At 43.6% G+C, this 22453-nt stretch overlaps 2 protein-coding genes across 8 annotated transcripts in view; both read right to left on the bottom strand.

Annotated features, from left to right (window-relative positions):
* The window catches only part of Ubox5 (U-box domain containing 5), a 40311-nt gene extending 19537 nt beyond the window's left edge, over nucleotides 1-20774 (bottom strand). The window contains exon 1 of one of the 3 annotated variants that reach the window (XM_021152707.2): nucleotides 20667-20774. The gene's annotated coding sequence lies outside the window, so the exon portion shown is untranslated. Of the gene's footprint in view, nucleotides 1-14332; nucleotides 14408-19260; nucleotides 19373-20666 lie in introns of those variants that run through there. The other 2 variants (XM_085834154.1, XM_029474100.2) reach the window with 2 other exon arrangements.
* Nucleotides 4847-20775, bottom strand: Fastkd5 (FAST kinase domains 5). 5 transcript variants are annotated; one of them, XM_021152700.3, is made up of 2 exons: nucleotides 20667-20775; nucleotides 4847-7713 (listed from the first exon to the last, which is right to left on the bottom strand). In XM_021152700.3, exon 2 carries the CDS (start codon nucleotides 7674-7676, stop codon nucleotides 5247-5249), a length of 2430 nt encoding a protein of 809 aa, XP_021008359.1. In that variant the 5' UTR covers nucleotides 7677-7713; nucleotides 20667-20775; the 3' UTR covers nucleotides 4847-5246. The 5 variants fall into 5 exon arrangements, with proteins under 5 accessions (XP_021008359.1, XP_021008363.1, XP_085690262.1 ...); XM_021152704.3 differs by having other exon boundaries at nucleotides 4847-7750; nucleotides 20667-20744; XM_085834136.1 differs by lacking the exon at nucleotides 20667-20775 and adding an exon at nucleotides 19261-19373.
* Nucleotides 20776-22453: the final 1678 nt, after the last annotated feature.

Raw genomic sequence — 22453 nt, 5'->3', positions numbered from 1 at the left:
TCTCTGTGAGTTCGAGGCCAGTCTGGTCTACAGATGAGTTCTAGGACAGCCAGGATTACATAGTAAGACCCTGTCTTAAACAAAACAGCAAGGGTGGGGGTGGGGTGGCTAGAGAGACAATGGCTCAGTGGTTAAGAACACTGATTTTTTTTCTTTTAGAGAATTGTGATTTGATTCCCAGCAGTCATACCAAGTAGCTCACAACCACCTGTAATTTCGGTTTCAGAGTATCCAACGCCTCAGGCACCAGGAATACGTGTGATCCATACTCACACGTGTGCTAAACACTCATAGTCATAAAGTAAGAAGTCATAAAAGGAGAAGGGGCTAGAGCACTGGCTCAGCACTTTAGAGAATTTATCGCTTTTGCCAAGGACCTGGATTCGATTCCCAGCACACAGGTGGAATCCACAGCCATCCTTAATTCCAGCTCCAGGGGACCTAACACCTTCTTCTGACCTCTACAAGCACCAGGCACACACGTGATTCACAGACATATATGCAGGCAGCATACATACATAAAATAAATCAATCTAAAAAAAAACAAAAAACAAAACAAGAACCAAGAATAACACTTACATAACCAGTGTGCTGCACTGATTGAAACAAGGTCTCCCTCTATAGCCTAGGCAGGTCTCAATTTTATGGCTATCTATCCTCCTTCCTCAGCCTCCTTAGTGCTAGAATTACAAATGCAAGCCACCACACCAAGCGTGGCTGTGTGCACCTGTAACCCACCCTTGTGCTGAGGAAGCACAACTGGTGAGCTCCAGGCTCAGTGAGGGATGCTGTCTTGGAAAATAAAAAGGAGTGATTGAAGAAGACACACCTGACCTTCTGGCCTCCACATACACCTACATGTGCATCCATCTACGCGTGCACATGTAGACAGACACACTAAGTGCTGAGAATATAACTCGGTGGTAAAGTGGGTAGCCTATCTATCACTTACAAGGTTCTGTGTTTAATCTCCAGAACGAAACCAAACAATACCCCTACAACACATCCCCACACACACCAAAAGAACTCTTCAAATTCTCAAGTTGGTGACATAGCTCCATTTGCAGTGTCCTTGCCTAGCACATACAAAGCCCTAAATTGATCCCTTTCCCCACATAAAGATGCAGTAGTGATGCACGCCTGTAATCCCAGTACTCAAGAGGTGAAAGCAGGAATATCAGTACATCAAAATCAGCCCTGGCTATAACTGTTCAAAGCCGGCCTAGACAACCTGTCTATATGACAGCCTAAAAAAAAAAAGACCCTAAAGTTTGAGAGCTACTGGTCATAGGTAAGTCATAGAAGGCTTACAACAAAGGAGAAAAATGACATTCATGAGGTTGTGCCTTAACTTCCTAGATGACAAAGGCAATTCCGAACCACTTAGAAGCCTTCACCCTTCAAAGGGCTCCTCTGTCTTCTAGCTGAAGAGCTCTCACACACTCTCTCTGTTCTACAGAAGGGGTTCGAAGACAACAAAGATGCACGGTACAAACTACTTCTCAGAAAGTCTCAATTTTTATGTTTCCTTTTAATTTTTCTCCCTTTTGTTTTTTGTTTTCTTTTGCTTTATTTTTGAGAGAGGGATATTATCCAAAAGAGAAACAAGGAAAATGATCTATGTCCCATATGTTACTGAATACACTGAAAAAAACTCAAAGCCTCTAAGAAATTGGTTGGGTTTACGCTTTTGCTTTTTTTTTTTTCCTTTTTGAGGTAGGGTCTTACTCTGCAGCTCAGCATAGCTGGAACTATGCAGCTGACGGTGGCCTAGAGCAGAAGGCCATTCTCTCACGCTCACCTACCAACTGCTAGTATTACAGGTATGATCTACTAGGGCTGTCACCAACTTTAAAAGTATTTATAGGCAGTCACATAAATAGGCATACACACCAAAGCACGTATGGAGGTTGAAGGACAACTTGGGGAGCTGAAGCAGGACAATTTAGAGTTCAGGCCAGAACGGGTTACACAGCGAGGCTGCCTCAAAAAAAAACAAACAAAAAACCCAAAAACAAAAAAGGTAGGGATTGTGTTGAACGTCTGCCTCAAATCCACAGGCCTTGGGTTCATGCCCAGCACCACAGAAACAAAACCCCTCCACCTAGGAATGCACATGCAGTTTGGAAAGTTATGGTGAGCACACAGAAGTTAAAATCTGACTACAGTGGACAGTTATGTTGGGGATTTTTTCCTTTTTTGTGTTTAAAGCTGAGGTAGGTAATTAAACACTGACTGGACTCCGCGGGTCTTGGAGGTATAAGCAAGGACTGAGCATCCACAGCTATACTCTGGGGAGGGGCAAATTTTTTTCTTCTGTGCTCAACCTTAGGAAGGGAAGAGTCAAGAGGAATTCTCTAGTAGTTACTGGTCTACCCAAGATTTAGGGATTTCCCAGAACACAGGACTTTGAAAACTGAAGTGGACAAAGTCCTGGGAAAATGAAAGGAATTATCTTCTCTAAAAGGTAGCTGACCGTGTGCCCCAGAGCTTGAAGCAACCAAGCTGACATTTTGTTGTTGCTGAGATTCAAAATGTAGAGGCGGAGAGGTAGAGAGCTACTTTGGAAGAGAATAGGGTGACCATGACATCTGAGCATCTGAGTACCCATTTGGGGCCTATAAAGAAGTTGTCATAGCTGAGTTATACAATCTGACTCTAAGTTTCACAAGAACGTAATGGAAAGTGATTCTGGAAGATACATATATTTAAAAGAGCAGGTTCAAACAGGTTACCAGGGACGTGAGGATTACCTGTCAAATACTGGAAAAGCATTTAACCTTAAAGAATAGAAGGAACACCAATGCAGTGAGCAATTTTAGAAATTGGATACTTTAGCCTTTAAAAACCACATAGTACTTATAATCTCTAAATTGAGTTACCTGTCCATCCAGAAAAAAAAATGTGGCTTGCAACATTTTTCAGACCTAGTTAAAATAAAATACAGCTCTCCTAGCTATTTCTATACATATATGGCCACTGGGACAAGAGGATTAAACACAAGGTGTGGGTCTAAGAGACACCTGTAACTTGATACTGTGTGCAGGCAAGTCACAGGCTTAGTGTGTCTGAGGCACTACACAAGACACATGTCAACAGTTTTATCTGTAGTGCTGTGGACCACACCCAGCACCTCATACATGTAAGGCAGACACACATAACTGACTCACGTCCTTAGCCTTGTTTTCATTCTTAGGGAAAAGAAAATGAAAAAAAAGAAAAAAAGAAAAAAAAAGTGGTTTTTCCCCTTAAGACAATTAAGATTAATAATGTACTCAGTGTTTAGTAACGCTGTCTGAAAGTTGTGTGGGATCCTGACCTTGTGGCCCTAAACCCCAAGATACTATCTTATTTTATATCTGTCAGACTTACCAAATAGTGCTTAAACTGCTTCGGCTAAACAATGAATTGATTTTTTTAGACATAAGATTGGCTAAGTGTGATGGCCTTTAAATTCCAGCACTCAGGAGACAGCAGAAGGCAGATCTCTGTATCCAAGGCCAACATGGTCTACATAAAGAATTTCAAGATAACCAGGGCTACTGAGAGACCCTGTCTCAAAAACAGTAACAACAGAATATTTATTGAGTGTTTAATGAACTAGGAACAAAAAGCAACCCCCTGAAATGCTAACGTGTGTATGAAGACCCACAGCTGACACCATACTCAATGGCAAAAGGCCACTGTGTCCCCCATACAATCAGAAGACAAGGACGCTGACTTCCATGATTCAAACCTTAGAATTCTTGCCAGAGCTGGTTAGGTAAGAGAAATAAAGAAAGCCAAAATTGAAGGGAGTCACATAATTCTATGTACAGATACATGAGCTCATATACAGAAAATCCGAAAGAATCCACATCACAACTAAAATCTTTATGGATTCAGAGAAGAATTAAATACAATGACAGGTTCTGACAGGTCATGATCAAAGACCAAAGGAGTCGTTTGAGTTGGTAGGATCAGAAAAAGCCCACCACAGAAGTGACCTTTAAAGAGGAGAACAAAATGATGATGAAAGGTAATCCCTTTTAAAATAAATTCTCACAAGCACATGGGTGTTTACCAATGATTTATGTTAATTACATGCATATAATCTCCTTATGTGGTTGGCTCTCACACAACCAAACTCTAATCAGGCAAATCACAAACTCACTGGACTTCACAACCTAAGAGTTAACACATTTCCTTCATCTGAGCTACTTGTCCTATTTGGGAAGCAGTGACCCAACCAGCACTTTAAACAGTGTGTGTGAAAGAGTGCAGGTCCTGCAGAGGCCAGAGGATGGCACTGGATCCTCTGGCGCAGGAGCTCCACGGGGATACTGAGAGCTGAACTCTGACATTCTGGAAGAGCAGCACAAGCTGAGCTGTCTCTCCAGCCCTCCAACAAAGGTGCTTAGTGAGTCTATACCATGTCTAAGGCTGTTTTGTTTGTTTTGGTTTTGAATTCATTAATTAAATGAATTTGGCTTTTTTATTGATTTATTTAAAATTGTTTTTTGGAACAGGGCTTTACTATGTAGCCCTAACTAGGCTTGAATTCACTATCTAGATCAAGCTGGCCTCCTTCTGATAGAGATCCACCTATCAACCTCCTGAGTGCTGCGATTGAAGGCTTTGTACCACAACACTGGGCTATATTCTTCTGGGTCTAGTTTTATGATGCTGCTGATGGTAAGCTCAGTGGTTAAGAGCGCTTACTACTCTTGCAGAAAACCCAAGTTTAGTTCCCAGCACACACATAATAGTTATTTAAAAAACAAAACCACCCCCTCAAAATAATTGTAACAAGGCTAAGACTAACAGAAACAGAAAAAAAAATGCAGTAAGACTTTGTGGATCAACGTCATTTTGAAGATGCTTATTTATTCTGAGCAAAACATACCAACTAGAGTACAACCAGGGTGAGACAAAACCTGTCGTAATATATAACTGCTATAGGACCTGCACCCATGGCTACTCCACAGATGGTTATTATCCACCCACACTGTGGCTCTTATAATTACTTGGAGGACAGGCTGAGAATCCCTGTATCAAATACTTGAGACTAGAGGTGTTTGAGATTTGAAGTCCAGGGTATCTACATAGACTACCTACCACTTGAATATCCTTGATCTGACACCTGTCAGTACTCACTTCCAGATTTTTGAATATTTGACTCTGATTTTCTGGTTAAGGATGCTCAACTTACAGGTAGAAGGTATGCACCTATTCCTTTTATGAGGATAAATGTCCATGAGTGCCCTTCAGAGAGCCGAGGTGAACACTTTCTCATGGAGGTATGCTAGCTTCTCTAAGCGAGTTCTTTTTAGTAGTGGAAGCCATTCCCAGTGGGGTAATTCTACCACACGGTACCCAATTTGAACTAGCTGCCTCCTCTTCATATTGTGCAATCCAAGTAGAGCCCTGGAACCATAGCAGTATTGGTTCTTGTTTGTGAACTGGATAGCTAGCTTCACTAGTGGGGGCTGCATGTGGGCTAGAGGGCACAAGCCAACCATCCCCACATCCCCCAATCTATCTGTCCCATTGCAACCAGGGTTCACCAAGGGTACAGTTGTCTTCTTTCTTAACTCCATGGGTGGCTGGCCAGTCTCTAACTCAATTTGCCCCTGGAAATACTTCTTGGCTTTTCCCTTTAGCAACTGATTCATCAAATCATCTGTAAGGCTGACTCCCACTTGCTTAAACTGTAACTGAGCTCCATCTTCAGTTGGTGTTGCTTCACTATTAAAGGGCAATGGTTTCATGTTAGCATCAAGCTGAACCTCTAAGTCAGAAGAGCGGGTATGAGGCAAAATCATATGGTGCTTGATGTACTGGGGGCCACCCAACATGGTCTCAAGTAAATAGAGAGTTTCTAGGAATTCAGGCTTTGATCTCATATCCTTGCTTGCTAGAGTCCACAGATTTGCAGATGCTTCTTGTTGAAGGTGAGAATTAAGACGGTTGCCCTTGTAATCTGGACATTCGATGGCAACTGTGCCATCAAGAGTAAACAGTTCCTTAGTGAGTTCAAACTTACTTCTCTCTCGAGCTAACCTGACAAATCCTGGGCTCAGAGCAACATTTATGAACTCAACTGGAAAGTATTCAGAAAATGCCAAGCCAATCAGGCAGGTGAGAAGGTGCTCTGGGTACTGGTTGAATTCAGGCATCTTTCTGTGGATTTCATTTATGAGACTGGAATAAAATTCTTCTGTGTTGGGTGGCTTATAATTCAGAGTTCCAAAGGACCACAGAATTTTGGCAACATCTTTACTTCGACAGTGTGCTACCCTCGGAGGCAAAGAGGCAGCTACTGCGTTCATTACTCTTTCATCCAGGATGCGTAAGGCTGAGCAGGCAAGAGTGAGGTGCATAACACCCTGAACCCCCAAGGAAGGAATTCTCTGAGGAGCAATTTCTCCAAACTGCTTCATAAAATTTATATGATCTACATGAGTGAAGCGGAACATTTTAAGAATATGAACTAAGGTGTGGCTACTCAGATGCTGCATGTTAGCACAAGCTAGATCTCCAATTTTCCGCATGACAAATTCAGAGAGACTACTACTTGATTTAAAAAACCCCAAACAGATTGTACCAACTTCCTCTAAATTGACTGAATCTACATACTTAAGGATCAGTGATTCTAGTTTTTGCATCAGGTCCTGTGGTACTTGACGATTTTCACCTATAATATAAATTAAGTGAATCAGCTGAGACAAAGATAGCTCTCTCCAGTGTAAATTAAGATAACTAAAAAAAATTTTTAAAAAACGAGGCACTCTGCGGCCTAAGTTCCGCCAAAGATCAGCTACTAGGAGAAGCTGATCTAGAGTCATCTCCCATACCTGATGGCAAAACCTGGTTTCATACACATCTAGCATGGACAGGGAGGGGGTAAGTCTTAAGTCAACAAAGGCTTTCAAAATACTGATCAGATCGGAGGTGTTAAAGAGCTGTATGTTTTTCACACTCAGCTGGCAGAGCAAAGCAAAGCTGTTACTGGATAGCAAAACAGAATTCTGTTCTGCTGGCAAAGAGCTGAGCTTATAAAAATAATTAGTTATGACTTCTGGCTGGAGTTTATTTTGGTAGAATGTGACTTTGTGCAAAATTAGTTCAACTTCTGAAGCAGATATGTGTTGGCGAGTGTCACTTCTGTTATAGCTGTGAAGCTGGTACTCTGGCCTTAGCTTTAAGAAAACTCGGGTTGCTTCAAAGGAATCAAAGACCTCTACATCCTCTTCACCTCTTCCAGCGCTGGATGAGTCTGGATGCAGTGTGCTGGCATTAAGGGTAGAAGCTTTGTTGAATTCCAAACCCAGGTGGGCACTGCTGGTTGTGAAGGTTCTCTGAGGAAGGGCGGTATCACCAACGTTCTTAACTTTTCTGGCAAGATGGCAGGAGCTATTATGTTTAGGGAGAGTCTGTCCTCCATGTTGCGTGATCTTTTCCATGTGCCAATAGGCCATGCTTTGGGCTGCATGGTAAGCAGAAGGATTACAAGACGCTTTGTACTTTAAAAGTTTTAATAGCTTGAGAGCGGCTGACATTCTGGAGTCTGTGCTGATCGTTTTGGCAGTCAGAGCAAAATCACATGTCCTTGTTTGATGGGGCTTCATTAGAGGTGGGCAGGGAAATGTTCCACAGAAACTGCCTGTAAATCTTCGGCATACCACAAGAGCCATGGGCCACAAATGATGGGGCCAGAATTGGTGCCAGATACTGAAAAAAGGGTAGATGAAGAATGAGTGGCTTCTACCTATAACACAAAATGTACACATTATAAGAATTAGGTGCAGCCAGGTGTGGTGGCACACACCCTTTAAATCCAATACTTATAAGGTAGAGGCAACAGGATGTATGCCAAGACTATCTTATAAAGCCCTGTCTCAAAAGACAAAAGAAAAAAGAGAAAGATGCAGACTGTACTACTGTCCATGCAAGTATGTGCAGTGTTAGTGAATGCCCAGAGCACAAGCCATTGAGTGTGAAGGACAAACTCTAAATGCATTTAATGTTAGTGAATGCCCAGAGCACAAGCCATCAAGTGTGAAGGACAAACTCTGAGTGCATTTAATGTTAGTGAATGCCCAGAACACATCAAGTGTGTGAAGGATAAACTCTGCATGCACTGCGAACAAGAAAACCTTACACCCAAGGCACCATTAGGTGATTTCTAGACTGCTGCTTGATATAAATTCACTTCCTTGTAGGGAAGGACAGATTTCCAAAAGAAAGCTGGGTTTAAAAGTAGGCAACTCATTTTTTTTTTCTATCATAGTCCCTGGAGAATACAAGCAATTGATAAAAGCTGCCATGCTAATAGTATAAAAGATTTGCCTTTTTAACTTTTTTATTTTTATTTGATGTGTACGGATATTCTATCTGCATTTATGCGTGCATTTATGTGTGCGTACCACCTGTGTGATTGATGTCTGAGGAGGTCAGAAGAGGGGGTTGGATTCCCTGAGCTAGAGTTACAAGCAGTTGTGAGCCACAGGACTTGGGTGCTAGAAACTAAGTTTAGGGTCTCTGAAAGCGTGGGTAATATATATTTTAAGGCTTTTCCGCCTATTTATTTATATATTTGCGTATAGGTGGGTTTGTTTGTTTATTTAATGTGTATGAGCGTTTTGCATACCAGAAAAGGGCATCAGATCCAATGGGACTACAGTAATAGACCACTGTGAGCCACCATATGGGCAATGGGAATTGAACCCAGGACCTCTGGAAGAGCAGCTTGTACTCTTAGCTGCTGAGCTGTCTCTCCAGCTCACAACACAGGCATTTCGTGATTCTATTCCTCTAGGTCCATTTATTTTTTTCTATGAAACAGGGTCTCACTGTGTATCGTTGCCTGGCCTCTATAGAGAACTCACTTTGTAGATCAGGCTGGCCTCAAACTCACAGAGATATTCCTGTCTCGGTCTCTCAAGTGCTAAGATTAAAGATACACATCATCATGTCTGGCTTAGGTTAGGTTTCAAAATGAAAATCTGGGAGGTTCAGAAAGGATTATGCAAGAGTAGAAGTGTGAATGATAGAACTAAGCAGAAGATATCTAACTCTGAAATGACTCTTTACAGTAAGAAGAATCAGAAATTAAAAATAGCCAACAAATATAAATAACAAAAACTTTCATTTTTGGAGAATATAAAAACACAAGAGCAATTAAAATCCAGGTGCTGCTTTGGGAAAAGACCTTTAATGCTGGCATGATGGAGGACTATAATCTCAGCCTTTCAGAAGGCGGGGCCATCTCTCCCGACCCTTAGTGTGCTTTAAACTGGGTGTAAGCTTTAATTAGTTATAACCACAGTAACCTTCCCAGTTCTCACAGTACAAACTTATAGACTCCTGTCATTTTCACTGCTAGTCCTCTTAGGAAAGGCCACCTGTCCTTTTCAGGCTGCTTTGTTTCCTGGGTAGTCTTTATATAGCTTAGGCTGGCCTCAGTCAGGATATTCTTGCCTCCATCTACTTAAAAAATGCTGGCATTGCCAGGCATGGTGGCACATGACTTTAGTCCCAGCACTCAAGAGGCAGAGGCAGGCGGATTTCTGAGTTCAAGGCCAGCCTGGTCTACAAAGTGAGTTCCAGGAAAAGCCAGGGCTAAACAGAGAAACCCTGTCTCGGAAAAATAAAAAAATTGCTGGCATTACAGGTGGGTACCACCACACCCAGCTTCCAGATGCCAATAACAGAGCTTGCATCACTAGTGCAAACAGTCAGGAGCTGGGAAGCATACTCAGAAAGCTGTACATGGTGGTGGTGGGTGGGAAGCAAAGTTCAGAAGCCCGTTTACTGCTGATGCGTACAAAGGCAGAAAAAAAGCCTACTCAACCCCATGCTTCAATGACTAGCAATGCCAGCTCACATGACTGTGCTGCTAACAAGCCCAGGGCAAGGCACATCTCCCCTGGAGGAGGCAGAATGTGATGATGCCATGCCAATGAGTCAGAACTAATTATGTCCTCACTTGGCTGGAAGCAGTACAATTTCCATTTCCTCTCATGGAAAATAATGAGCAGCCCATACAAATGACTTTCCCATACTCCTCCTCCTCCTCTTTTTAAAACAAGATTTATTTTCCTACCGAGTGTGGTGACACATGACTTTGATCCCAGTACTCAGGAAGCAGAGGCAGGCATATCTCTGAATTTCTCACCAGCCTGGTCTACACAGTGAAGCCTTGTTTCAAAAACAAACCAACCAAAAAACCAAAACAATAGCAAAAATCTTACTTTTTCCTGTTATGTTACATGGGTGCTTGGCCTACTTGTATGTCTAGGCCACATGTGTGTGCAGTACCATGGAGCCAAGGTGTTGGATCCTCTGCAACTGGAGTCTCGTGTTAGCTACCACATGGGTGCTGGGAACTGAACTATGTTCTTTGTAAAAGTAACAAGTGCTCTTAAGTGCACTGAGACATCTCTCCAGACCATTTTTTTTTCATTGCTCATACTTCTACCCCCTAATCCCCCGCCCCCATACATACTTGCAAATCCCAAGGAGATATGAGTGGTCAATGAATGGACAGACCATAGAAGGTTGTTGCTACGAAATATCCATGAGTGACCTTCTGCTTCTCAAAGGTCTATTTTTTCTTATTTTTAAGATTTATTGAGTTCGAGGCCAGCCTGGTCTACAGAGTGAATTCTAGTGTAGCAGTGTACACAGAGAAACCCTGTCTCAGAACAAAACAAAACAAAACAAAACAAAAAAGATGTATTTATTTAACACAAGAAGAAGGCATCGGATCCTATTACAGATGATTGTGAGCCACCATGTGGTTGGTGAGAATTGAACTTAGGATCTCTGGGAGAACACCCAATCCTCTTAACTGCTGAGCCATCTCTCTAGCCCCTGAAGTGTCTTTCTAACTCCACGTTTGACCTCTTCTTCCCAGAGTCCATAAAGAGTCATGATTGCATGACAGGCCAAAAGGCTTTGTTTTACCTACCAAGCTTCTTTCTCTAGGTTATAGGGACGGATGTTCCAATTTCACAGTAAATCGTTATACACTGGGATCCTTTTTTTTGAGACAGTATCTCAGTATGTGGCCCTGACACTCACTAGGTAGACTATGCTGAACTTTGCATGAACTCATAGAGATCCATCTGCCTCCACCTCCCTAATGCTGGGATGAAAGGTGACTACCATGCCTGGTGCTACACCTGGTGTTTTACCTGGCCAGCTTCAACTGTTCAGGTGATCACAAACTACATCCTGGGGCCCAAACTGCGCCCTGTACCTGGTTTCTTAAGTACATTTTATCTAGACACATCTAATGTCTGTGCTGGCTTTCCCAACAGAACTGAGTAACTATTTCAGAAATGACATGCCTGAAAACATAGTGTTTCTTATCTAGCTCTTTATAGAAAAAGTTCACAGTCCCATGCTACAGACCACTAGTTAGTTGTGATGAAAACTATCAATATGAAAGAGTGCATCAATAAATAAAAAACCCTCTGTTTACTGTTAAACAGACTGCCTCTGTCATCATTTCTGTTTGTCTGTATTGGCCTTTTTCAGGCAGAGTTTCATAAAATCCACACCGGTCTTGAGCTCATCATCTTCTGGTTTCCACCCGCTAATGTAGGCATGTGCTCTAGTTCATAGTCAGTCATTTTTAGGTGGCTTTGTTTGTTTGTTTGTTTTTGTCTTCTTGGTTTTTCAGGGGTTTTGTTTGTTTGTTTGTTCAAGGGAATCTATGCCCTCTTCTTGCTTCTGTGGGCACTAGGCATGTATACAGTACATACACACACATTCAGGCAAAACAGTCATACACATAAAAGTAATAGTCTAGAAAACATTTTTTAAATTACCTTTATAAACCAGGCATGATGGTGCAAACCTTTAACCTTAGCACTTGGATGGTAGAGACAGGTAGATCTCTGTGAGTTCAAGGCTGGCCTGGTCTACATAGAATTCTAAGACAGCCAGAGCTATATAAAGAGACCTTGTCTTAGGGACAGGGACAGGGACAGGGAGAGAGGGAGAGAGGGAGAGAGGGAGAGAGGGAGAGAGGGAGAGAGGGAGAGAGGGAGAGAGGGAGAGAGGGAGAGAGGGAGAGAGGGAGAGAGGGAGAGAGGGAGAGAGAGAGAGAGAGAGAGAGAGAGAGAGAGAGAGAGAAGAAGAAGAAGAAGAAGAAGAAGAAGAAGAAGAAGAAGAAGAAGAAGAAGAAGAAGAAGAGGAGGAGGAGGAGGAGGAGGAGGAGGAGGAGGAGGAGGAGGAGGAAGAAGCAGCAGCAGCAGCAGCAAGCAAAGGAAATCACCTCTCTGCTGGCTACGGCGATACACACTCAGCACTCAGGAGGTAAAGCAAAAGCTCTATGAGTTGAAGCAAACATAGCCACGTAGTTCAGGCTTATGACTTCATGCTGAGACTTTATCTTAAAAAAAGAAAGCTATGCAGGGCAGTGGTGGTGCACGCCTTTAATCCCAGCACTCGGGAGGCAGAGGCAGGCAGATTTCTGAGTTTGAGGCCAGCCTGGTCTACAGAGTGAGTTCCAGGACAGCCAGAACTATACAGAGAAACCCTGTCTTGAAAAACAAACAAACAATAAAAAACAAACAAAAAAACAAAAAAAGCAAGCTATGTTGGAGAGATTGGCTCATCACTTAAGCGCACTGGCTGCACTGCCAGAGATTTGAGGTTCAATTCCCAGCACCCACATGGTGGCTTATGACCATCTATGATCCCAGTCCTGGGAGCCAACACCCTCTTCTGGTCTCTATAGGCACTGTGGACAGACATACATGCAAACAAAACACTCAGAAACGGAAAATAAATAGAAGGCTGAAGCTACATAAGACCCTGCCTCAAAAGAAAACAGCCAACTAGGCAGATTAAGTTCTAAGATGGAAGATAATATCTTTTTCTTTTCCTAATTAAAATTTATTAGTGAACAGTAGGTTTTTACATTTTCTAAAAATAATTATTTTTTACAATTATTTACTTAATGTATATGTGTTGTGTCTGACTGTGGAGATACATATACCATAGCATACATGTGAAGGTCAGAAGACAACACGCAGGAATCAGTTCTGTTCATCCCCCACGTGGGTCCAAAGGGTTGAACTAAAGTTGCCAGGATTGGTGACAAGTGCCTTTATGCCACCCTCAATGACCCTAGACAAAGGGTTTTATTTATACCATGTTTGTACACGCACATCTTTATACACTGCTCGTATTCACACCCCTCCATTATCCTCTTGCCCTCTTCTGCTTTACTCCTGTGTGTTGTACACGCGTGGAGACAAGAGGACAGCCTGGTATCCTCCTCTGTGCAGGATTGTCACTGAACCTGAAGGTCACAACTGGGCAGACTGGCCAATGAGCCTGGAGATCCTCCTGCCTCCACCTCCCAGGAGGGCTAGGAATACAGGCACATGACACATCATATCCAGGTTTTTATGTGAAGGTTCTGGGGATACAAACTGGGCCCTTAAGCTTATGGGTCAAGCACTTAACTCACTGAGCTATCGCCCAAGCATCACCTCGATTGTTATGTATAGTCTAGATTCTACACAAGAGACAACATACAATCTGTCTATCTCCCCACCATTACCCTTTCTTGTTCCCTCCTCTCCTCTGGTTAGTCTCCATTCGAGGCTCAAAGTCCTAAATGAACTATTTATGCACCAACCTAGACCCCAATCCCCAATCCCCCTTTAGTTTTTTGAGACAGGGTCCCATATGTAGCCCTAACAGGCCTAAAACTTGGAGAGATGCACCTGTCTGTTTCCCTAGTGCTGGAATTAAATGCTTTTAATTCCACTACACCCTGCCTTAAGTCTTATTCTAACAACCCTTCTGTAAGGTAGGTTTATTATTTCTGTATCAGTTATGAGGGAAGAGACTTTACAAGATTAAGAAATTTCTCACAAGGAAAAAAAGAAATCTTTCACATGGTACAGAGGCACTGGGCTGAGTGGAGCTTGATTCCAAAGACTGCCAAGGCCACACACAGTACTGATAGCTAGAGAGACAGCAACACCATTCAGGAAGCTCAGGTCCAGACTTGAGGGGAGGGCTCAAGAAGCTACTTCGTCCACACTTTCCAGACGCCAGGAGCTGGAGTATTAATACCAGGTCAACGCAAGAGCATCTCCTATCTACCTAATTCTAGTATTCTAGTTATCACTATAGTCAATTCACCCTACTTATACAGAATAAAGAGAAGACGCAAGAACTGACATCTGTATGAAAGAATGGATCTTCAGGATATTCTACAATCAAAACAAAGAGTACCACAACCAAAAGACCTAAAAGTTGGCAGATGTATGAGATGGAAAAATTAAAGAATTTTAGGGGTTGAGGGACTGGGGATACAGACCTGAGTTGATTCCCAGCATCTACATGGTAGCTTGCATTTCCATCTGTAATTCCAGTTTCAGGGGATCTAATGTCCTCTTCTCAGCTCTGTGTAACAATGGTACACAGACATACATGCAGGCAAAACATGTAGACACATGAAATAAATCTAAAAAAGAGTAAAGGTGGCACACACCTTTAAACCCAGCACTTGGGAAACAGGCAATCTTTGAGTTCAATGCCAGGCTGGCTTACAGAGTATAAGTTCCAGGATAACCCAGTCTCCAAAAAAAAAAAAAAAAAAAAAAAAAAAAAAAAAGAAAGAAAGAAAGAAAGAAAATTCAGGGGCTGGAGAGATGGCTCAGTGCTCTTCCAAAGGTCCTAAGTTCAAATCCCAGCAACCACATGGTGGCTCACAACCACACCTAATGAGATCTGATGCCCTTTTCTGGCTTGTCTGAAGATAGTTACAGTGTACTTATTTAAATAAATCTTTGGGCCAGAGAGAGTAGGAGCGAGTAGGATTGACCAGAGCGAGCAGAGGTTCTAAATTCAATACCCAACAACCACATGAAGGTTCACAACCATCTGTACAGCTATAGTGTACTCATATATACATTAAATAAATAAATCTTTAAAAAAACAAAAATTAACAAATAGTTTTAGGAGCTGGAAGATGGCTCAGTGGCTAAGAGCACTTGCTCTTTCTTGCAGAGGACCCAAGCTCATTTCCCAGCACCCACATGACTAACAATTCTAGTTCCAGGGGAAGGATAAGGGTACCAGGCATGTCCATGGTACACATACATATATGTAGGCAAAACATTTATATATGTAAAATAAAATAAACCTAAAGGAAATTTTAAAAAAGAAAAATTAAGTTTCTATGTGTTGGGCATAGTAGCACATGCCTTTAATGCACTGGTGAGATAGAGGCAGGTAGATCAACGTGAATTTGAAGCCAGACTAGTCAACACAGCAAACTGCAGACTAGCCAGTGCTAAGAATAAGACCCTGTCTCAGGAGGGAGGGCGAGTTGGTTTTAAATTAGTCGAGGTGGCACTTACCTATCTATACCTCTAACCTCAATACTTTTCAGACTGGAGCAGGAAGATCAACACATGTTCAAGGCCAGCCTAAACTAAACAGAGAAACTTTTTCCAAAATAACAAAACTGACAAACTTCTAATGGATAATCTAGGGATGGACAGGCAAATAAGGCAATAATAACATTAACAAAAACTATTGCCAGGTGTACACATACACTCCAGGTGCAGTGGTACTTATAATCCCAGCACCGAAGAGACTGAAGCAGGAAGGCCATGAGTTTGAAGCCAATATTGGTTATAATGAGATCTTGTTTTCAATTTTAAAAAGATAAAAGGGGGAGCCGGGCGTGGTGGCGCACGCCTTTAATCCCAGCACTCGGGAGGCAGAGGCAGGCGGATTTCTGAGTTCGAGGCCAGCCTGGTCTACAAAGTGAGTGCCAGGACAGCCAGGGCTACACAGAGAAACCCTGTCTCGAAAAAACCAAAAAAAAAAAAAAAAAAAAAAAAAAAAAAAAAAAAAAAAAGATAAAAGGGATGGAGGGGCTGAATAGGTGGCTCCGTGATTAAGTAAACTTCCTGCTTTTCCGAAGGCCCTGAGTCAGCTCAGCTTAGGAACAACGGTAACTGTACCTCCCAGGAAGGTAACACCCTGGCCTTTGAGAGCACACTCACACACAGCACTCACTCACATACACATAGACAGAGATCAAAATAAAACAAAGACAGAAAGTGACACCAGAAAGAATCAATTGTATTCCTTGCTCATTAATATTCCCTATTCCTATGTCAATGATGAGTATATGATTTTTAATACAATAAATCTTTAATAATGACCAACTAAACTATGAACAAACTATATTGATGTGGGACAGTTAATTTTTCAGCTTTGGAGGCCAGGAGTCTAGTATGAAAGTAGTGTAGTATGGTGAAGGTCAGCTGGTTGGTCATCCACAGTGGAATGCATAATATATACAGGTATGTAAAAAAGACAAAGACAGAACTGGCATGGGGAGAGGGTGGGAGGTGCTGAAAACAGTCAAGGAAACAGGAATGTGTCTCAAAGTCAAACCTAAGAGAGGTAGGGAAGGGGGTGAGCAACACTGGCCATTCGACGACGGCTCATCCCTGTAATCCCAGGTACTCAGGAAGCTGGAATGGAATAAAAATTCTACCTGGGTGACTTAGTCCCAGCCTCAAAACAACAATGTTGTAAGAGCATCTTGCAGCTTCTTCTGAGGACCAGGATTCAACTCCCAGCTCACAACCATCTATAACTCCAGTTCCAAAGGATCCGATGCCCTCTTCTGACCTCTGTAGGCACCAGATGAATATGTAATGCATATACATTCATATAGGCAAATTACTCATACACATAAATAAATCTAAAAACAAAAACAATAACAATAAAAAAGGCCCATGGATGTGACTCAATAGTTGTTCGTTGCCTACCACACAGAGGCCCCGAGTTCACTCCCCAATACCACCTGAAAGCAGGAAGAAGGCAAGCAAGTCTGCCCAACCAATAGAAATGTGTTATATGAAAGCAGCTGCTCTAAAATGTCTCTTAATCACGTTGATACAACACTAAATCAAACCTCAAAGAAAAAGAAATAAACCAACAGATGCCAAGGAACAGATTATTGAAAATGCTTTAAGAAACAAAAATGGAGGGAGAAATGGAAAAACCTAACAGTGTTATGAACACCACTGAACTATTTAAATCACAGGCACAACTTCAACAAAAATTAAATTTACAAAATACATGTGTGAGAGCTGTGTAATGCCTGTAATCCCAGCATTTTTGAGGCGGAGGCAGGAGTTCATAGCCATCCTTAACTATATACTAAGTTTGAAGCCAGGCTAAGATATATGAGACCCAGCCTCAAAAAGAAAACAAGACAAAGGCCAAACCTAGCCAGGCATAGTAATACACATCTTTAGTCCCAACACTTGGGAGGCAGAGTAAAAGCTTAGAAACTGGCAGTAAGGGTCCTGCGCTGTCAGTGAGAACATTAACTAGGTTGGTCTTCCTTTTTGTTTCTGCATAGGAGCAGAGCCTACCAAAGTAGTCTAGGACAGGTAAGTTTAAGTGTATAAGTGTGTAGGTCAAAATAAGTGTCCATGAGCCAGGCAGTGGTGGCGCACGCCTTTAATCCCAGCACTTGGGAGGCAAAGGCAGGAGGATTTCTGAGTTTGAGGCCAGCCTGGTCTACAGAGTGAGTTTCAGGACAGCCAGAGCTATACAGAGAAACCCTGTCTCCAAAAAAACAAAAAACAAAGCAAAACAAAAAAAAAGTGTCCATGAACTAAGCCAAAACAAAATAATATCTAGCACAAACCAGCCCTCTTCCTTTTTTCCCCTTCCTCCTCTTTCTTTTTTTTTTTAAGACAGGACCTTAAACTACATAGCTGAATGAAAAAAAGACAATGAAGACCAACAGTTCCTAGGTATAGTTGAGGAGTTTATTGTAAGTATGAGGGAGACAACAGCCAGAGGCATCTGGAAGAGTCCAGAATGAACATGGCCAACAAACTAAACTGGGCCATGTGGAGAGGAGAGCCAGAAGCCAAGAGGCCAGGAGAGCAGGAACCAAGAGGCAAAAGGGTAAAAGGGATGGTAGCCAAAATGGCTGAGATTATGTAGAAATCAGAGAAGGCAGAAGAAGGGAAGCTCAGCGTATGGGCTAGAGAGTTTAGGATAGGAGGGGAAGCCTGCCAGTCAGGAAAACTCTACAACAGGTACTGGGAGATGCTGGGAGACCGGATGGCCATTTCCACTTTGATATGTTAGATAGGCACTTCACTTAGTCATTTGTCCAGGGTTGGAGAACTTAACACTAGCCATAGAGGCAGGCCTTGCACTGTGTGCTAAGGTTAGATATGTCACCTAGCCCACCCTCCATTCTAGAAAATGCAAGCAAGTGGAGAGAAATGTAAATACCCATGGTCACGAGAGAACTCTCAACAAAAGTTCCAGTCACATGCACCCAAATTTGTAAGATTTTAAAGTAAGAAACTCCAGAATTCCCTTTGTTAGAGGGGTAGGGAGAGTACCGGGTCTTACTCACAGCCCTGTCTGGTCTCAAACTCACAGAGAAGTGCCTCCTTTATCTCCTGAATGCTGCCATTAAAAATGTGCACCATAAGCCGGGCGTGGTGGCGCACGCCTTTAATCCCAGCACTTGGGAGGCAGAGGCAGGCGGATTTCTGAGTTCGAGGCCAGCCTGGTCTACAAAGTGAGTTCCAGGACAGCCAGAGCTACACAGAGAAACCCTGTCTCGAAAAACCAAAAACAAACAAACAAACAAACAAAAAAATGTGCACCATGGTACTAGAGAGATGGTTCAGCAGATAAGAGCACTGACTGCTCTTCCAGAGGTCCTGAGTTCAATTCCCAGCAACCACATGGTGACTCACAGCCATCTGTAGTGGGATCCAATGCCCTCTTCTGGTGTGTCTGAGGACAGCTACACATATACTCATATACATAAAATAAATAAATCTTTTTTTTAAAAAAAAGGCACCACCAGCCAAGCAAGGTCTCGCATGCCTTTAGTCCAGTACTCAGATCTCATGAGTTCGAGTCCAGGACAGCCAGTGCTGGTTACAGTGAGAAACCTTGTCTTGGAGTGGTGGCACTGGGGGAGAAGAAGGGGGGAGTGCACTACCATGGCTGGCCAGAATCCTGAAAGGAGTCTTATGAAACCTGGTGGTGGGAGTAGTGACAGAACTAGTTTTTAATCCCAGCACTTGGGAGGCAGAGGTAGGTAGATGTCTGTGAGTTCAAGGCCAGTCTTGTCTACCAGACAAATTCCAGGACAGCTAGCGCTATACAGAGAAACCCTGACTTGAAAAAAAAAAACAAAAAACAAAAAACAAAGAAAAAGAAAAGATGACTTACTGGCTGGAGAGACTGCTCAGTGTTTAAGAGTACTAGCTGCTCTTCCAGAGGATTGGGGTTTGATTCCCAGCGCTCACACTGTGGCTCACAGTCAACCTTAATTCAAGTCCCAGGAGATCCAACGCCCTCGTCTGGCCTCCTCCAGCACTGCATACAAATGGTGCAGACATGCATAAATGGAAATCACCCATACACATATAATAAAAAATATAAACTGACTTATTTACATGATAAATGCCAAGACTTCGTTGGGGACCAAATAGATAAATAAATAAATAGATAAATGAGGAAGACACACAGACACATCCGTCCGGCACAACTCTCAGCTGTATGAAAATTCAGATTTTATTTTGGTCTACCAAGCAGGACTAAATCCCCTAGAGCTAGCCTGCGGCAACTGAGGACAGTAAGCCTTAGAACCTAGTTCTAGAAAGGCACTGTTCTAAGCCAGGCACTGTTCTACGCCTTTAATCCCAGCACTCGGGAGGCAGAGGTACGATTTCTGAGTTCGAGGCCAGCCTGGTCTACAGAGTGAGTTCCAGGACAGCCAGGGCTACACAGAGAAACCCTGTCTCGAAAAACCAACCAAACAAACAAAAAACAAAGGCACTGTTCTGAGTCCTCAGTGTGGGCAAAGTGCAGAAAACATGAGCACAAAATACCAGTTCTCTCTGACGTTAGAGTATCTAGATTTGAGCGTCACAGGATGAAGCAATGCCCAGATGCCTACACCGAGTGAGCAGCAATGTAGCCTCTGAGAAGAAGGCTACATTGTGAATGTATCGAGTATAAAGGCTCCTGTCCAGAGTTCCCGAGTTAGAGCAAAAAGATCTTAACAGAAAAGGAGCAATTACTTCCTATCCCCGGGGGGAGAAAGAGAAGGGGGAACCACTCCTGGCCCGAGTTGGGTTTGTACAACCAGAAACTGCTTAAAATGAAGAAAGGGTGTTTGTCCTATTGCCTCACCCCATCCTAAGCCCTACATCAAACGCTGCTCAAAGTGCTGGCGAGATGCTGGTCAGAAACGCCGACTCGCAGGCGCCGACCGAGACCCTTAGGCTAAGTCACTTTGCTAGGGTTTCACGTGCACACTGGAATGGAGAGAGAGACCGGGGAGACTGCTATCACAACAGCCCCGTGAGAGACGCAGACACGATCTCCACCTCGCAGGGGGCTAAAAGCGCCGTCCGGAAAAGTCCTTTGCCCACTCTCACAGCAGTCCGCCGTGATAAGGTGACCCTAGATGGTGATGCTGAGAGGTGCTCCGGGGCGGCGCGAGGACAGCCGACGGGGAAGCGCAGCAGGCCCGGGAGAACCGGGATGGCGGAGCGCGCGGCCCGGGCCCGGCGGGGCCAGAGTGCAGGCAGCAAGCCGAGCCACTTCGTACTCCCCGGCCGCCCACTCACCTGAAGCCTGCGAAGGCAGCTCCCTAACTCCAGTCCCGGGCCGCCCCGGGTAAGTCAATGCACAGACTCCTGCATCAACCGCTCCACAACCCACTTCCGGCCAGCGGCCCTCACCTTCCGCTTACGTTGGTACCGGAGCCTCTGAGGCTCAAAAAACCGCAGTCGAAGTTTTCCATGCCCATATTCTAGTTTCTGACTTCAAGGGGTACCTTAGAACATGGGGAGGAAAAAATATCCTGGATGGGTCGCTTTGAAAGTAATTGCGCAGAAGTAATTGGCACAGGTTCTGGGTTTTATGACTTTGAAGAAGTCACACAAACTTTTCAAGCCTAGTTTGTCATCTATACAAAGAGGATCATGATGCATTTCTAATAGTGAAAATGCTTTCAAAAGAGGAACTAGCAATGGATAGATGAAAATGGATGCAAGGAGCCCGGCATAGGGATGCACGACTTTAATCCCAGAACTAAAGAGGCAGAGACAGGTGAATCTTTATGAGTTCGAAGCCAGCCTGATCGAAATAGTTCCAGGACAACCATAGCTATATAAAGAGACCTTGTCTCAAAAGAAAGAGAGAGAGAGAGAGAGAGAGAGAGAGAGAGAGAGAGAGAGAGAGAGAGAGAGAGAGAGAGAGAGAGAGAGAAAGGGAAGGAAGGGGAGTGGAGAGGGGAAGGGAGTGGAGAGGGGAGGGGAGGGGAGGGGAGGGGAGGGGAGGGGAGGGGAGGGGAGGGGAGGGGAGGGGAGGGGAGGGGAGGGGAGGGAAGGGAAGGGAAGGGAAGGGAAGGGAAGGGAAGGGAAGGGAAGGGAAGGGAAGGGAAGGGAAGGGAAGGGAAGGGAAGGGAAGGGAAGAAAAAGTGGAGCTGGAGCTGGAACTGAAGGTGGGTAGGTCAGGATGGTCTACCTCCCTTAGGAGGGCCTCACACGTGGCTGGTTTGACTATCAAGGCAAGAAAGATTCTCCCAAGTCCTATGTAACAGAAGTGCCTGTCCCAGGCCTGTCGGTGTCTATTCAGTCTTCAGCCTTGTCAGTGCCATCTATTTGAGACGCTGTGAAGGAAAACTGAGAGAGACACCATACTTTCTCCAAGGCACTGGTGGGGAAACAGGCTATATAAGAGGTTGTGACAAAGAGATTTGAGACCAGCATCCCAGCTTCTGGGTTCTATGTAAGGCAGCCTGCCTGGCTGTGAACATTTGAACATTTTGCCTTCCAGACCATTGGTAACATGGCCCTCACTGACTGGGGACCTCTTACCTGCTTACAACCTGCTCATAAACCCAGAGTGAAAAGTCCCACCCCCAGGGGACAAACTTTGACTGCTCCTGGGCAGCCATAGCAATCTAGTTTCTCTTTGCAAAATGCTGTTTCTTAGTCTCCCACGAAGTGGGAGGAGCTTGTAGCCCACCTCTAGTCAACTGTACTGGAAAGGAAGAGTTATTGCATGCTCCTAGGACTTTCTTGGTTTGCGCATATGGAGGCCAGAGGTCACCATCAGGCGACTTCCTCAATCACTGTCTACCTTACTTTTTGAGACAGTGTCCATCACTGTAACTGGAGCGCACAGATTCTGACTGGATGGTTAGTGACAGACCTAGTGGCTCCTGTGCGGGGTTACAGACAGAACAGGCTTCAGGGCCTGCTCTTATATTGTTGTCGCTGATACAAATTCAGGTTTACACACCTGTATGGCAGGCACTTTATTGTTTGAGCCATTTCCCCAACACCCAGAAAAACTTTTTTTCTTTTTAAAGTATCTGTATAATTTTTATAGGCTTGTTTGTTTGTTT

Source organism: Mus caroli, unplaced genomic scaffold, assembly GCF_978045245.1.
Source record: "Mus caroli unplaced genomic scaffold, Mus_caroli_1 scaffold_2, whole genome shotgun sequence".
Classification (NCBI taxonomy): Eukaryota; Metazoa; Chordata; class Mammalia; order Rodentia; family Muridae; genus Mus; species Mus caroli.
This window is presented reverse-complemented; position numbering and strand designations above follow the sequence as displayed.

Coding starts and splice junctions, on each gene's coding strand:
- Fastkd5 (XM_021152700.3), bottom strand. CDS start 7,676: ATGGCTCTTGTGGTATGCCGAAGATTTACAGGCAGTTTCTGTGGAACA.